The 17,016-nt window shown below is 42.3% G+C and overlaps 1 protein-coding gene across 5 annotated transcripts in view; it reads right to left on the reverse strand.

Annotated features, from left to right (window-relative positions):
- Window positions 1–921: 921 nt before the first annotated feature.
- COL5A3 (collagen type V alpha 3 chain) overlaps window positions 922–17,016 on the reverse strand; it is a 340,614-nt gene continuing 324,519 nt past the window's right edge. For all 5 annotated transcript variants that reach the window (XM_068274411.1, XM_068274408.1, XM_068274409.1 and 2 more), the window contains 10 exons: window positions 14,711–14,764; window positions 12,644–12,751; window positions 12,514–12,567; window positions 12,254–12,289; window positions 10,005–10,058; window positions 8,866–9,121; window positions 8,644–8,756; window positions 6,401–6,469; window positions 6,029–6,262; window positions 922–1,128 (listed from right to left, as the gene is read on the reverse strand). In XM_068274411.1, the coding sequence (XP_068130512.1) occupies window positions 982–1,128; window positions 6,029–6,262; window positions 6,401–6,469; window positions 8,644–8,756; window positions 8,866–9,121; window positions 10,005–10,058; window positions 12,254–12,289; window positions 12,514–12,567; window positions 12,644–12,751; window positions 14,711–14,764 (1,125 nt within the window). In that variant the 3' untranslated portion in view covers window positions 922–981. The remainder of the gene's footprint in view (window positions 1,129–6,028; window positions 6,263–6,400; window positions 6,470–8,643; window positions 8,757–8,865; window positions 9,122–10,004; window positions 10,059–12,253; window positions 12,290–12,513; window positions 12,568–12,643; window positions 12,752–14,710; window positions 14,765–17,016) is intronic.

Below are 17,016 nucleotides of genomic sequence, written 5' to 3' on the forward strand. Positions count from 1 at the left end.
TGCTTTGAAGTTTACTATAAGGGGGATTTTACTGTATCTCCACATACAAACCACTTTAAGGGGGTAAACAGTATTATTATACATAATGTGATTCCCGTGATAAGAAAGACTGGATTTGGGTTGCATGTAGGAGTGACAGTTGATAGGAACGTAAAAATGTTAAAAAATGCAAACATTTAATAATTTTTCCTTTACCTCAATACACAGAGCCCATTTTTTTAAGATTAAAGGGAGTTTCGGAGGCTATATATACACAATATACAGTATATTTATGACAGTATTGGTGACAACATTCTTTCAGCTGATTATCTGGAGTGTCAATATAACTTATTCGCATCTGCAGACTGAAGTCTCAAAATGCACAACATAGTCCATGAACAGACGGTAAACCATGACACGTTTAATATCTTAAGGGAAGGCGACAGTGTTGACTGTATGACTGACCACGGCTTCAGCCAATCAAAGCAACTGGTTACAGTAAGTTCCATGAATGGGATGCTATAAACAACATCCTGATTGGTCGATGATGGTCCAGTGCAAAACCAGAGGCTTCAGCATCAGAGGACAGGATATCCTGAATACTGAGGAGGAATGATGATTGATGATATAGGATCTCTTTCAGGCTATTGAAATGTGAACGTATTGCCATAGGTTTTATCCATGCTCACTACGGTGACGGTGGCAAATCTACCAACAACCAAGGTCGCCAGGGCCAGAATTATCCTGCTTCTTATTATATTTATCTAATGAAACCCTGCAAGGGTACGAAGACAATTTAAGATCCCTTGCTATAAAAAAAACAAAAATATATAACACAAAAATAAAACCACATGAGATAAATCTTTGCCAGTGGCGACCGGAGGAAGTGTCCCAGTTAGTTGGTCGTGAAACTCAAAAGTTCTTCTTTCTTGGACTGCAAGATGATTTAGGAGTTTTTTTTATGTTTTTAATTTAAAAAAAACAAAAACTCATTTTGTTTTCCTAGCCATTAAAGCAGATCGGCCCGACCTCAAAGCCAAACTTCTGGTTGTTGTCTCCGAAGTCGCTGACCGCAATGTCCCTGAGGGGTAGATGGTCTACCTTGTAGGTGTTGATCTCAAGCACTGTCCGTTCAACGCCTTTACGAAGCTGTAGCAATGGAAGCAGAAGAAAGAAACAGCAACAGTCATAAACTTCTAAGCAAGAAATAATTGGTTTTATGCAATGTCAAGAATGTTGTAAGCTTTAGAGTATGCCTAAATCTTATCTTAAAGGAATACCGAGGTATAAATAAATTGATGAGATATAAAACTATCTATACTCCTCCTCCTAAAATAACTATATTCCACAGTTTTATTTTATATTTAAATCTACTTTTTATTTTTTTACTGTTACAATGTTTCTGCTCAATGACACATTCCTTGAAGTATGCCAGAGCTAAAATCTATGATCTATTGACCCTTTTATCTCATTTTCTGACAGGAAAGTATTTTATAGATGTAATTCCTTATCAGTGTTGTTTCTCTATGGTCGACCAGGTCCTGACTGGAGAGAAACTGTCACTTGCATACCTGATATTTAACTCTTTCAGGCAGACAAAGGATAAAAAGGAACACAGCATAGTTATTTGTGTGCTTGGCACTGTACATATATATGTCTTTCTCATCATGTTGCAGGTCACCTCGGTATTCCTTTCACTTATGAAAAGTATATGACAATCTACAGAAGTAAATTCCAATCTACAGAATTACGTTTTTTTTGCTCCCTTCCTTTTGCCCCCCTGACTTAATAGTGCCCCCCTTCCTAATCCTCTCCTTTATACTCACAAGACCCTTCAAAGTTTCATGGATGGTTTCACATGGTGGCTTCCATCTAACTCACTGGTGGCTTTAGGAGACAGCCTACCACATTGTCACAGCAGCTTGGCCACTCGCATTGCCACCTGGGAGAGGGTGTGGTGCTTACATCACTTCCCTGTTCCCTCATTGCTGATTGGAGAGGAGGAGTGGCTGTTACTGTTACATACCTCCACTCCTGTATATAGTGGCATGGGAAATCATGATTACAGGCTAACATCAGAGAAATGCAGAGGTTCTTGGGTTGCAGCATGGTGGACTGTGAGGGGGGAGTGAGCTAAGACAGCACCAGTTGCAGCCAGGAAACTTAAGAGTAGCCACAGCTCCATTCCATCTAGATGGGCAGCACTGTGGTTTAGTGGTTAGCTCTCTCGCCTTGCAGCGCTGGGTCCCTGGTTCTAATCCCAGCCAGGGCACTATCTGCAAAGAGTTTGTATGTTCTCTCCGTATCTGCGTGGGTGTCCTACATACATACAGATAAGTTAATTGGCATTACCCTAAAATTGGCCCTATACTACAATAGACATATAACTATGGTAAGGATTAGATTGTGAGCTCCTCTGAGGCACAGTTAGTGACAAGACTATGTATAAATACTCTGTAAAGCACTATGGAAGATGTTGGTGCTATATAAATGCTAAATTGTACCTCCCACAGCAAATTTTGGAAAAATATAACAAGAATCTTTATTCAACATTAGGTTTAATATTAATCACAATATTGATGATTCAATAAAGAATAAAACCATTTAAAAAAACTAACAAATGTTCCAACATGATCTCTGCTGCATATGAAACAATCACTCTAAATGCAATATATTGTATAATGACACAATGCTGCTGTCAGATATAAAACCCCACAGTAGGCTCAATATTGAGCCCAATAGGGGGAGAACCCGGGTTCAGTATACATCCTAGTGTGATGGAAGACCAATAAACAACACCTGTGCAGTTATCTCTCCTTGATAAAGCGGGGTGACGCCCGCAGAACTAGTGGGATCTTGTCCTCTGAGGGGATTCCTTGTTCCCTGCTGTGCTGCTGAGATTGACCTTATCATTTCAGGGCTAACTATCTCATATTTTTTGCACTACTCCACTTTATGCTCTCCTTTCCCATGGGCTGCTCCTTTGCCTCAATTTTCCATCAGGCATCCTCTTATCACTAGTAATACTGCTTATCTGGATAGCAATTGTGCACTTTATTTTTATATCATATTTATTCATGTGTTTTTTCTTAAGATTTTACTGCACAGGTGTTGTTTATTGGTTCTGCATCACACTAGGTTGTATACTGAACCCGGGTTCTCCCCCTGTTGGACTCAATATTGAGCCTACTGTGGGGTGTTATATTTGACAACAGCATTGTGTCATTATACAGTATTTTGCATTTAGAGTGATTGTTTCATATGCAGAAGGGATCATGTTGGAACATTTTTTTAAATGGTTTTATTCTTTATTGAATCATCAATATTGTGATTATTATTAAACCTATTGTTGAATAAAGATTCTTTGTTATATTTTTCAAAATTTGCCGTGGGAGGTGCTATTCCTTAAAGAGAATCTGTACTCTGAAATTCTTACAATAAAAAGCATACCATTCTATTCATTATGTGCTCCTGGTCCCCTCTGTGCTGTTTCTGCCATTCTCTGCTGCAAACCTGGCTTGTAATTGCCAGTTTTAGGCAGTGTTTACAAACAAACTAACCAGCTTCTAATAGGCTCAGCTAAGCAGAGTGTGTTAGTCACACAGAGCCTGCAGGGGGTGTGTACAGCTTCTAGCTAATCACAAGCAGCCCTGCACATTCCAGTCTGACTGCCTCAGCCTGACTGTGCCGACTATAGAGAGAAGATTAGATCATATAACAGAGATAACACAGCTACTGTGCAATTAGGAAAAGCTGCAGTAAGCCAGACCACATTAGAAAAGGCATAGGAACTTATAGCATAGAAGAAATAAAGATAAACAATTTGTTACAGAGTCTCTTTAAGGGCTTTCCTTTTCCTACCATATAATCACTCTTGTTTTGAGCCCTAGCACACACAGTTATTTGGTTGAGGTGTTGCAGACACTTTCCAGAAACTATATAAATGCTAAATAATAATAATCTGGATGGTGAAGTCAGGAGACCTCAAACCTGAAGTCCCATGGAGGTGGGAGATTACAGGGTGGTGTATGCAGGGCCGAGCCTGGGCGGGTGCATTGCACCCAGGCACGCCCAGCCACCGCTCCCTCCCTCCCTCTAGCCGCCGCTCCCTCTAGCCGCCACGTCAGACCTCGATCAGGCGGCGACCAATAGTGCGGGCGCTAGGACCTAGCGCACCGCACTGCTATGCGGAAGTGACATCACTTCCGCATATAGAGCGGGTGCGTCAGGCGCCCACTCTTACTGGTCGGGTCGCCCGCTGATCCTGAGGTCTGACTACACTGCAAGGTGAGGGGGGAGCGGCGCCGGCTAGAGGGGGGGTCCCTGTCACTCACTACCTAAAGGGGTTCCTGTCACTCACTACCTAAACGGGGTCCCTGTCACTCTCTAGCTAAAGGGGGTCCCTGTCACTCACTAGCTAAAGGGGGTCCCTGTCACTCACTACCTAAAGGGGTCCCTGTCACTCACTACCTAAACGGGGCTCCCTGTCACTCACTGCCTAAACGGGGTCCCTGTCACTCACTACCTAAATGGGGTCCCTGTCACTCACTAACTAAAGGGGGTCCCTGTCACTCACTACCTAAAGGGGTTCCTGTCACTCACTACCTAAAGGGCTCCCTGTCACTCACTGACTAAAGGGGTCCCTGTCAATCACTACCTAAAGCGGTCCCTGTCACTCACTGCCTAAAGTGGTCCCTGTCACTCACTGCCTAAAGGGGGTCCCTGTCACTCACTGTCTAAAGTGGTCCCTGTCACTCACTGCCTAAAGGGGGTCCCTGTCACTACCTAAACGGGGTCCCTGTCACTCACTGCCTAAAGGGGTCCCTGTCACTCACTGCCTAAAGGGGTCCCTGTCACTCACTACCTAAAGGGGTCCCTGTCACTCACTGCCTAAAGGGGGTCCCTGTCACTCACTACCTAAACGGGGTCCCTGTCACTCACTACCTAAAGGGGTCCCTGTCACTCACTACCTAAAGGGGGTCCAGGCTGGCTACATATACTGGGGACACTGGCTGTTTGTCATTATGTGCATTTACTGGTGAAAAGCGGTCTCTTATTATGTGCATTTGCTGGTGAAAAGCTGTCTCTTATGTGCATTTACTGGTGAAAAGCGGTCTCTTAATATGTGCATTTACTGGTGAAAAGCGGTCTCCTATTATGTGCATTTACTGGGGAAAAGCTGTCTCTTATTATGTGCATTTACTGGGGAAAAGCTGTCTCTTATGTGCATTTACTGGGGAAAAGCTGTCTCTTATTATGTGCATTTACTGGGGAAACGCTGTCTCTCATTATGTGCATTTACTGATGAAAGGCTGTCTGTCATTACGTGCATTTACTGGTGAAACGCTGTCTCTTATGAGCATTTAGTGGGGAAATTTTGTGAGTAAAAATAATCTTTTGTCTGTAAATTTTTAGGTATTTGTCAGTAAAAAATAACGTGAAAGGTTGGCAACACTGGCAGGCTGCACGGCGCAACGGGAAAGATACAGGCAGCCCACCTCACACTTGGGCTTGGCGGTGGGAGGAGCCGACGACAGCGAGCGAGAGTAGGGTGGCCGCAGGCAGCCATAAATACGCAGTGTGTGACTGCGTCGCACTCGCAGAGCCTCTCAGCCTGAGTCAGTCCAGAGACTAGCAGACTCGCAGGCAGCCAAAGCCAGCCAGGAGCAAGCCCATGGAAGAGGGGTAGGAATGGGGTATCACATGCATGCGTAAAGAGATGGAAGGTCTGGGTGTGATTAGGCAGGACATGGGTGTGGTTATGTGGTTGGGCGCGGTTAATTTAACCACTCCCATAGGCGCCAGAGAAAATCTTGCACCGAGGTGCCAGGCACCCCAGGCTCACCCCTGGGTGTATGCAGTGAAAAGTTTATTGAGGGGAGTGGAGGAGTTAATTATAAATAAAATCCTGAAACTGTGTTTTATGGAGTTGACCAGTCTGGCAAGTCAATGAGAATGCAATTTCAGTGTCAACAACGGGCTAACACCATCCTTTTTATAAGCATGCCCTCATTTGCTGGTACAATTATCCCTTCCCCCAAATACTTACTTGGCACCCATCGTATAATGCCCGTAGCTGTGGTGTGCGGCTGTGGGTGAGCTCCTCCCCATTGTCCGCCCTCAGCTTTACGGATTGGTCGTGATTTCTCTTTGAGGAGTCATACCATGCCACAGACTGCTGGCAGTTATAGGTTAGGTTCTGTCTTCCTACTGCACTTAGCAGCCTGAGGAATGTCATCTGTACCACATGGACAGGATTACCATCAGCATCAATGTACTGGAACTGGGAGGAAGACACCAAAGAGACAGGTTAAATCATGATTTGGGGCTGTTTAAGCTGAAGATTACCCAGTGTGTGTATATGAGGATTTACACATACTGTCAATATAGATAATAGCAATGGAATCAAAAGCTATCTTACCTTCTTTCCTCTTTTAAAAGTGCTGTACCAGTCTCCAGGGGTTTCTTTATTCCAAGCCGCCACTTTCACCTGCAAATACAAAGCAAGCTATCTAAGGGTCTTGTAGGCAGCAGTTTGTACAACAGCATACATAGAATGCCTAGTAAGGTGGGGCTAGCAAATCACTGAGTAATTAATATATCTGCTAATTAAATGGATCAACTGCTCGAATCTTAGATTTGCTAATCCTAATTTCTGCCTCCTGGGCCAAGTTAATCAGCCGGTATGGCGGCGGACGGTTCACAATATTTCCGGCGCCGACAGCCAGAAGTTTGGAAATGACTTGCTGACTGGTGCCATACTCCGCGCACTGTCCTTTAACAACTTCAGCCTTCAGTCGTTTTTCGCCTTATGCATCCAAGCAATTTTCACCTCCCATTAATTTGCCAATAACTTTATCACTAATTATGACAATGAATTAATCTATATCTTGTTTTTTCCGCCACCAATTAGGCTTTCTTTGGGTGGTACATTTTGCTAAGAATTATTTTTTTCTAAATGCATTTTAAAAGGAATATTAAGATTTTTTTTTAAAAAAATTCATTATTTCTCAGTTTTCGGCCATTATAGTTTTAAAATAATACATGCTACCATAATTAAAACCTACATATTTTATTTGCCCGTTTGTCCCGGTTATTACACCATTTAAATGATGTCCCTATCACAATGTATGGCGCCTATATTTTATTTGGAAATAAAGGTGCATTTTTTTAGTTTTGCGTCAATCACTATTTACAAGCTTATAATTTAAAAAATCTTAGTTGTATACCCTCTTCACATGCATATTAAAAAGTATGTTCCCATTCATTGTTCTCTGGGCTAACGGGGGACAGCACGCGGGCGTGCGCAATCGCGTGCAGCAACGCAGCAGCAGCCTTTTGGATGTGAAAGTTACGTCCAAAAGGGTAAAATGGTTAAAGCAGGAGGATTAGCCATACTATGCCAGGGAAAAAATCCAAATGTATAAGTAGATAAATACTTAAATCTACTTACATAACACGTCTATTGTACTGTCCACGTTTTGATTTCAGTGAATTTTATATAGTAAATGAAGAGAATTCTGTTCCTGGTGGGAACCATGTACTTTGCCCACAGTTTGAGGCTAAATCCTGATATAATTACTTCCCTTGACTTTTTTTTTTCTTTTCTCCTCCAATCGCTGAGTCACCTCAGCCTTGCTTGTAAACACAAGTGAGCAGAGGATCATGTTTCAGCTAGGCAGGGAAATAAAGGGAAGAGGAGGAATATATTATAGATAAAAAGAACCCCCAGCATGCAACTGAATGGCAATGGCTGTTAAAGGGCCAGTGCTCCTAAGGTATGTGATAACTCCAAACCATAACAGCAGAAAAAGTTTTGAAAGTTTAAGATCTTTATCACTTAATACACTCAGACTGGTTGCTGTTGAAATTTTATTTTTATGGTGACAATCCCACTTTAAAGAGAGCCTAAAGAAAAATATACAGCAGTGGCAGGATAATGTACTGGTTAAGGGCTCTGCCTCTGAAACAAGAAAGTTCAACGTTTGACTCTTCCTGTTCAGTAAGCCGACAACTATTCAGTAAGGAGACCTTGGGCAAGACTCCCTAACAGTGCTACTGCCTACTGAGTGCACCCTAGTGGCTGCAGCTCTGGCGCTTTGAATCCGGTAGGAGAAAAGCAAAAGAGGTGCCTTTTGTTTGGCTGAATCTATTGGATGGCACTTTATTTGGCCTGAAGAAGTGAGCTTAGACTAGCGAAACGCTTTGCCAGTGCATAATATATTGTTATTTGTTATATGAAGTTGTCATTTTTGAGGTAAGCCACCTCTTCTTTTTTAGTTGTTTTTAACACAAATTTATATATCCTTTGGTGCCTCTTAGCCCCCCCCCCCCCCCAGCCCCCTCCCCCATTTGTGCTTTTCACCCTCCTTTAGAGGGTTGATATTGGTCTTAGGTGGCCTGGCCACATAGTACCAGATATTTTTTCCAAGAGAATGACTGCGTCCTGTACCCTTTGGACCCCTGAGTGGAGTCGCGTTTGTACATCACCACCTGCCTCAAGTGGTTGGTTGCCCCTCTTGCAACCTGCCTTTGTGAGTATAAATTATCCTTTTCTATACATCTTCCAATCAAATTATATATTTCGTTATTTGGGCTCCTGTTGTCTCTGTGTTTTACTTTGAAGGTGTACAGCCCCCCTACCTGCATTATGGTTATACTGACCGACTCAAACTTTTTATCCGGTTGTAGACACGTCTCTCCACCAGCCGTGAAATTACAGTAGACTTTGATGGCATCTCGGTGACATCCCTGGTTTGGATCAATCCAGTATTCACCTGTGACAGGAATAGAATATAGGCTAATCTCCAGGCTCTCATGTCTACTGATAACCCAAGTGACTGGCAGCTACCATTCTGCTGTAGGCCTCCACACATTACCACTCACCGTCTTTATAATCGGGGTGACACATCTGCAGCTCCTTGCACGTCCTTCCCGGGCTTTCTTTTGTGCCTTCTGGCCACCGCATCCGCTCTATCTCCACTTTAAGTGACCCAAGCGTGGCATAGATTTCCTCCATTCCATCAGCCATATAGTCAATGTCTGATTCATCATTTTGCTCTCCATCAGAATGTCGCCTTCTCTTTCTTCGTGTGTCGAATGAATCGTAAGGTAGAGGCTGTACGGCTTGTGCAGGACGACCCTGTAATGAGATCAGAGTATAAGGAGGCACTTCCACTCTCAATACTCATTCTATCCTTTCTCCCCATAGCATGGCAAGTGCCAAAATATGTATTAAAAGTTACAGTTTTTATGATTGCTTTTTTTTTGATCAACAAAAACACTGTGCATTTAGCAACACAGCGAAAATTGAGAACAGCAAAAACTTCCAACAGTTCACAGCAAAATATAAAGTAAACCGTCAAGCATCATACATGAAGTACAAAATGCCATGTATTAAGTATCAACATTATGTCGTCTAGACCAGAGGTGTCAAACCCAATCACGTAAATGGCCAACATCTACAACATAGTCTAAGTCGCGGGCCTAATTGTGTTGTTAAGATGTAACATTTATTGAACAATAACTTTTCAGCACTCTAAAATTGAAACACGACCAAAAAGTAGATAAAATAGTATGATCAAAATTGTCTAAAAAGGCATTTTTTTAAAGAAGGTATGGCTTTATAAATACAATAAATACATAAATAAATGATAAAAAAATAAATAAAACCAAGTTGAATATGGGCCACTGCCACTTCCTAGCTCCTCCCTGACTACTTTATGTAGGTGATGATGGGATAGGTCAAGGCATTTGGATGAAACAAAGGATTCCATTCAGTACAGCCAAGCAGCGACTGACATTGGCACAGGAAGACAGTTCTACAAACCCTACAACCCATGTATTAAAAAATAGTAACGCAAACTAGGTTTCTTTGCACCCCCCCCCTCCCCAAAACAAAAGAACAAAAACAAAATAAAACAAAACAAAACTTTTTGCATTGGAATTTATGACATATCTCACACAATATACATTAAAATCACATGCTGATATAAAAGCAAAGAAATAAAATCTGTGTAACTTACGGGTGGACCCGCAGCACCTGCTGGTCCTGGATCTCCCCTCATGCCTATTGGTCCCTGAAAAGAAAACAAGTGATTAGCAGTGTGATTAAACAAGGAATAATATTTCTCTACATCTACTGCCATCAGTATCACAAATGGGCCTGATTCAGACACATCTCAATCATACGTTTATAGCATTTTCTCCCTGGGGATTCCAAGTGCTGAGACCTGCGTTCTGCAGTCTGAAAGGCTCAGGAAAAGAGGTGGGGTTTTAGCCTTTTCCTCAAGCTGTCCAGAGAAGGCACCTCTGACAGGCTGGGGATGCGAGTGATTCTTCGCGTTCCCAGACACATTAGTACCCTCTATGCTGCTATATGGTATATGATATATGCTATAGCAGCATAGATGGCGCTATTGTGGCCAGGCACGCGAAGAATCACTCGCGTCCCCAGCCTGTCAGCTCCTGTCACCGAAACAGGAAGTGGCTGCTGGCGGGGCCAGGAGGATCGGAGGGAGATGGCGAGGGCACCGTACAGCTGCAGGGGGCTATTGGAAGCCCCAGGTGAGTAAAACTCATTTTTTTTGTTTGACTTAAGTGTCCCTTTAAGGACCTTAATGACTGAAATCAACGTGCTGCTTTGATGGCTACCTGGCTGCCCTATAGCGTTCAATTCCCCGATGCCGCACATTCTCCCTGCTTTCAATCTCGCCAATGTCTCTCTGCTGCAGCTCACTTGCTCTGCCTTCTCTATAATGGCAGATCTCTGTGAGCGGATCAGGAACCGATTTCATTGGCTCCTGACCCTGTCAGTGGCTCCCATTGGCTCACACGTGCGGCGCTGACGGCGTTTGCGGCGGGTATGTGCGACGATTCGTGAGTATTTGTTGCTATTCCACCGTTTCTTGTACCAACGGTCTCTGGTCCTTAAAGGGAACATTAACCCTAAAAAATGAGTTTCACTTACCTGAGGCATCTACCAGCCCCCTGCAGCCCTCCTGTGCCCTCGCTCATGGCTCTTCCGGTCCCCCACCGCCAGCTAGTTTCATTTTTGCTGACTCGAAGTCAGCGGGCCGCCACGCGTACCTTTGCACACATTCCCGCTGCTTCAGGAAGCTATCGCGGACATTAAAACGTACATTTTTACGCGTTGCAGGTGCAATGCGTAAACATTTATGTAAAAATGTACGTGTTAATGTCCGTGATAGCTTCCTGCACCAGCGCGAATGCATGCAAAGGTACACTTGCTTGCTTCTTATCAGCCCTGATAAAATTAGCTTGGTCATTATAGCAGAGCCAGCAGGCTTGGGCTTGAAAAGACATCAGAGAAGACAGACTCAGCTATAATGATTCCTGAGCAAAGCCAGACAGAATGCTCAGTCTGGGATTTAATCAGGACTGGTAAGAAGCAAGCTGAACAGTGAAGAATGAAACAGAAAGCAGGGTATGTGTTTTCTCTAATCTTCCCACTGATATATATGGTAAAATACATGAGGATGATTCGTCTCTGGTTCGCTTTAAGTGGTTAAGAGAATCCTGGGAATAACCAAATTCATCTTTCTGGCAGAGCGGGGGGTGTGTGGAGGGGCATATAGTTTTAACAGATCCACTATGTAATTGGGTCCCATGTGGTTTAGAGCCTTCAATGTCAGCAGGCAGATCTTAACATGGATTCTCCATTTTACTGGCAACCAATGAAGAGTTTGCAGTACTAGGGAGATGTGTGAGCCACATAATTAGTATTTATATAGTGCTGACATCTTCCACAGTGTTGTACAGAGTAGATTGTCTTGTCATTTAACTGTCCCTCAGAGGGGTTCACAATGTAATCCCTACCATAGTCGTATGTCTATGTATTTATCGTGTAGTGTGTGCATTGTGGTCTGGGCCAATTTAGGGGGAAACCAATTAACGTGTATGTTTTTTGTGAGGAAACTGTACTGCCTGGAGGAAACCCATGCATTCACAAGGAAACATACAAACTGTGTGCAGATAGTGCCCTGGCTGGGATTCAAACTGGCAGTGCTGCAAGGCAAGAGTGCTAACCAATACACCACTGCCGCATAATGATGATAGCCATATGAAGATAGCATAATGATGATGATATGATAATGAATGATGATGATATTAGAATCACATCTGTTAAGCAACTGGACCACATGGATCTAAGAAAATGGCACAGAAACCAGATGACCTCCCCTCCCACAATCATAGTATACAACAACATACATAAGCCGTTATATTATCATCTTCTGTGTACAGCCCTACTTACTGGTGCTCCTTTTGACCCTTTCTGCCCTACTGCACCCTGCAAAACAAAAGAAAAGTTATAAAAAGATCTAGGAAACATGTGACCCATCCAAAAAGATTTACTGCATTTTTTACTCCACCTACAAAAATGATTTACCAGCATATTAGGAAATCATTTCCTCACAGCTAGCTGGCTGCATAATCAGCTGTCTTCTTCATCAACCAATTGGTGTGTTACTTTACATTCCCCCACAATGACTAAACAAAACAATCGCTAATTACCCCAAGGCCGTTGGGTCCAGGTGGTCCATTTGGTCCTGATGGCCCCACTGGTCCCTTAAGGAAAGAACAGTATATGGTTACTCATTGATTCCATGCAATTGCTATGGTGATTTACTTGTGTTGTACTTACAGAGTCTCCTTTGGGCCCTTGCACGCCTTGGATTCCGGGGGGTCCTCTGTCTCCTTTTTCTCCCATTTCTCCTGGAGGTCCAATCAAGCCAATAAGACCAGCATGGCCCTGCACCAGAGAAAGTGATAATTAAAGATTCTCAGAACTTAGTTATCATGTTAGTGTTCTCCATGACTCGTGTATCAAAACAGCGCAGTGGTTAATTGGTTGCAGTGTAAAGGCCCGTAGTCACCTGGAGATGGATCGAGGAACTCACAGTGACGCGACCCGAGGAACGAACATTCCCTGATCCATCTTCCTAGCCATGGGAACACGCGACATCAAGTGACGGCACACGACGGATGTGAACAAAAGTTCAAACGACACTTTGCGCTGGAGTTTTCAGGGTCTTAAAGATTCGATCTGGCATGACGGTTACAATCAACGCACCTCACAAAATGTCGTTCTTGTAATCACGCACATGTACCCACGTCGTGAGATCACAGAAACAATCACTCATCAAACAGACAATCGCTGTTCATGGGAAAAATCGTTTGAAAAATCTCGACGTGGGTATGAGTGTGAATCTCTCTGGGGAAGTTACATACAGTGCATTGACTTGATACATTCCTCCCTCGTGGCGTAGGTTCCCGTCAAGGTGAGGGATCATTTCCACTGGGGCTCTTTCCCATGTCCATGCCCAGGGTTGTTTCTGACCATGTTGTTGCCCTAGGCAAGGATTCTTTGTTTTGCCCTTCCCCTCCCAATCAAAATTATTTCATTTTGCTGGTGCCATTAACAAATTTCTAAATTATACACAGAATTGATATTATTTCTCAAAATGAGTCTACAAAGAATACATAAATGATTACCAGGCTAGATATACCTCACCAACCCAAACTCATCAAACTAACATACAAACCATTCCTATAATTGTTATGATGGGTGTGTAGCCACTTTGTAAAGACGTTATACTGTTTATGTGCTGCCTGGGTCTTTATAGGTCAGAAATTAAAAATAAATACAGAATAAACTTAAAAAAGACTCCTTAGTTAGCACATTAATAGCACCTGTCTTTTCATTGTTATGCTAACAACAAGTGCCAATGTAAGTGTTAGAATTACCATTCATACAGTTCTTAATTGAACTGGTAAATTCCATCAAGCACAAGAACAGTGTGATATGAACAGTTCTGTGTTACATCCTCCTGCAGGTGTCACTCCAGGCATCTGTCTGGTTTGTCTATGCCTAAAAATGGCCCTGTCCATAACTCACAAAAAAGGATGTGAAAGTAATATGTAGTGGGCTATAACGTAACAATAATAGGTGAGTACAGGGGTCTTAATATAGTTGGCCATACACTTATAAATTTCCATCCAATGTTCCACAAAGATCGATTCCTTTTAGAGCGGAATCGATCCAGAAGGTATTGATTCCTACCACACACAGCACATCCATTTTTGTGAAGATAAATCATGAGTTAATTCAAATAACGAGAGAAAAATCATGAGTGAAGTATGTTAACAAGAGATAAATCATGAGTTAAGTTAGATCAGGAGAGATAAATTATGAGTTAAATATTTAAGGAGAGATAAAACATAAGTCAAGTAAGTTAGTTAAGGAGAGATAAATCATGAGTAAAGTTATTTAAGGAGAGATAAATTGTGAGTTAATAAGTAAGGTGAGATAATTGAACAGAAAAGCTTTGTGAATGAGCCCCATAGTGGGAAAGGGTCCAAACTACTGTCTCAAGATCACTTTAATTAAACTGAAAGTAAATTTGGGTGCAGTTAGTTATATATAATATCTTTTTTTTCCCAGTATAATCGTTTTCCTAGTAGTCTCTGTAAATTTGGGCTCAGTACTTCATTAAACACATACTGGTCTGTAACAAAAAATAGCGGCTAGCTATGGCGGTATTATCTCTATCATCTCTGTAACAAAAATAGCGGCTAGCTATGGCGGTATTATCTCTATCATCTCTGTAACAAAAAATAGCGGCTATGTACAGTGAACAGTCCCCACTGGTAGAGCATTAAACATTGATGTGATTTTTTCAAATAGTATAATCTAAGTTAGAGAGCATACCTTATCTCCCTTAGTTCCAGAATCTCCTTTAAGACCCGGCAGTCCAGCAGGCCCCTTTGGGAACAAGAGAACATTTGTTTGTGCTTTGTAGGCATAACAAGTCAGTTTACCATGACTACCCGTGTAAAATGCCCGACAGACTTTAACTGGTGCCGCTTGGTATCACAATGCCCTGGCACTTCTCCAGGACCAGCTGCAATCATAGAAGGTCCCTATGTGTAACTGGAATAGTCTCCTCTTCTTTTCGATGGAAATTGTTACTTTGCGTATAAACTTGATGTCTTGCCATGATGACAGCTATCCCGTCTATCTCATTAAGTAAGAACTCACAAGTCACTTACAGTCAGACATGCCCTCAAGCTCCCTTGCTTCCTGGCATACCTCACCATTTTGCTACTCTGTACACTTTGCTGTATTCTCGCTGGCATTAGTGATATCATGTCATGTGACAAGTCTAGCATTGTGTCATGTGACATGTCTGGCATCTTGTCATGTGACATATCTGGCATCTTGTCATGTGACATATCTGGCATCTTGTCATGTGACATGTCTGGCATCTTGTCATGTGACGTGTCTGCTATCTTGTCATGTGACATGTCTGGCATTGCGTCAAATGACATGTCTGGCATCGTGTCATGTGACATATCTGGCATCTGGTCATGTGACATGCCAGGCATCATGTCATGTGACATCACCAAGTGGAACTTTACCTACATCACAGTATTAAATAGTTCCTTACTGGTGTCTTCTAATCCTACCAACATTCCAGTAATTTCCATACGCCCTCTCTTCAGTTTCCTCATCACCAACATCTAAATGCACACCATTCACCTCTAAAAACCCCTTATACTTACCTGTATCAATGGTGAAGTTTACGTGAGGATGTGACATGGGTGCTTCTGGCCAATGTCTTCTGGAGGTGGACAGTATCCTCATCTGCGCAGCCTGACATTCCACAGTACCTCCAATGAGAGAGTATAGTGCATGCGCCCCTCACTCCTTCCCCTTAGGTTTGTTGCCATTACATCCACCTACCCAGTTTCTGTACTTTTCGATAGAAAGGGTCATGGGAATTATTAATTATTTTGCTGTGATCTGGAAGGGCAGAGGGTTTGTTGAGATGTGGTGCAGAGAGCCTGCCACACAACCGCACTCCAGGGTTAGCTCTAAGGAGGTATCACCCAGGAAATGGTGGTTTAGATCTGGATGGAAGATTGATGATGAGGAGCAATGTGGTCTGCTCAGAGGGGAACGTCATGTGGTCCCTGAAGTTCAGCACACCATAGGTTCGTATAAAGAGGCCGTTGAGAGGACCTATATTTTGTTAGGGAAGTTAGATAAGAGGGAGCCAAAAAATATTGTAATTGGGTTTTAGGATAGCTATATCCCATAGAATCACGATTGTACCATCTAGATTAAGTTGACTCCAGTTCATGTAGTATACAGGCCTATGTAAACAATCTGTTGATTTATTTATATAAGTATATTTAAAATCCTCACCACTACATAATTTGGATGTGATAAAAGAGATTGTTTAATCAAGGTTGTATGTTGCATGGTCAATTTACAATAAAGTCTTTCTTGCCTGGCTGTATATTACCATACATTTAAGTAATGTACAGTAGATGGACTTTGCAGTTCAGTCTAATGTACTGCATGACCTCAGAGACACTGAGAAATGTTCTCTTCTATTATCATTTCTGCTTAAAGGGGCACTACAGCGAAAAACTGTAAAATTTAAAATATGTGCAAACATATACAAATAAGAAGCACATTTCTTCCAGAGTAAAATGAGCCATAAATTACTTTTCTCCTATAATGCTGTCACTTACAGTAGGCAGTAGAAATCTGACAGAAATGAAAGGTTTTGGACTAGTCCATCTCTTCATAGGGGATTCTCAGCAAGGCTTTTATTCTTTATAAAGATATTCCCTAAAAAGGATTTAAACAATGATGCTGGCCAGCTTCCCTGCTCGCTACACAGTTTTTTGGCAGTTGGACAGAGCAACTGCCATTCACTAAGTGCTTTTAAAAATAAATATATCCATCAGAATCCCCTATAAAGAGATGGACTAGTCCAAAACCTGTCACTTCTGTCAGATTTCTACTAACCTACTGTAAGTGACAGCAACATAGGAGAAAAGTAATGTATGGCTCATTTTACTCTGGAAAAAAATGTACTTCTTATTTGTATATGATTGCACATATTTTACATTTTACAGTTTTTTCACTGTAGTGCCCCTTTAAATCGTCTTTATAAGAAGCCTTGATCTTTCATGTATTCCTGACAGCACCTTTGATCTTAT

This window comes from Hyperolius riggenbachi, chromosome 3, assembly GCF_040937935.1.
Source record: "Hyperolius riggenbachi isolate aHypRig1 chromosome 3, aHypRig1.pri, whole genome shotgun sequence".
Taxonomy (NCBI): Eukaryota; Metazoa; Chordata; class Amphibia; order Anura; family Hyperoliidae; genus Hyperolius; species Hyperolius riggenbachi.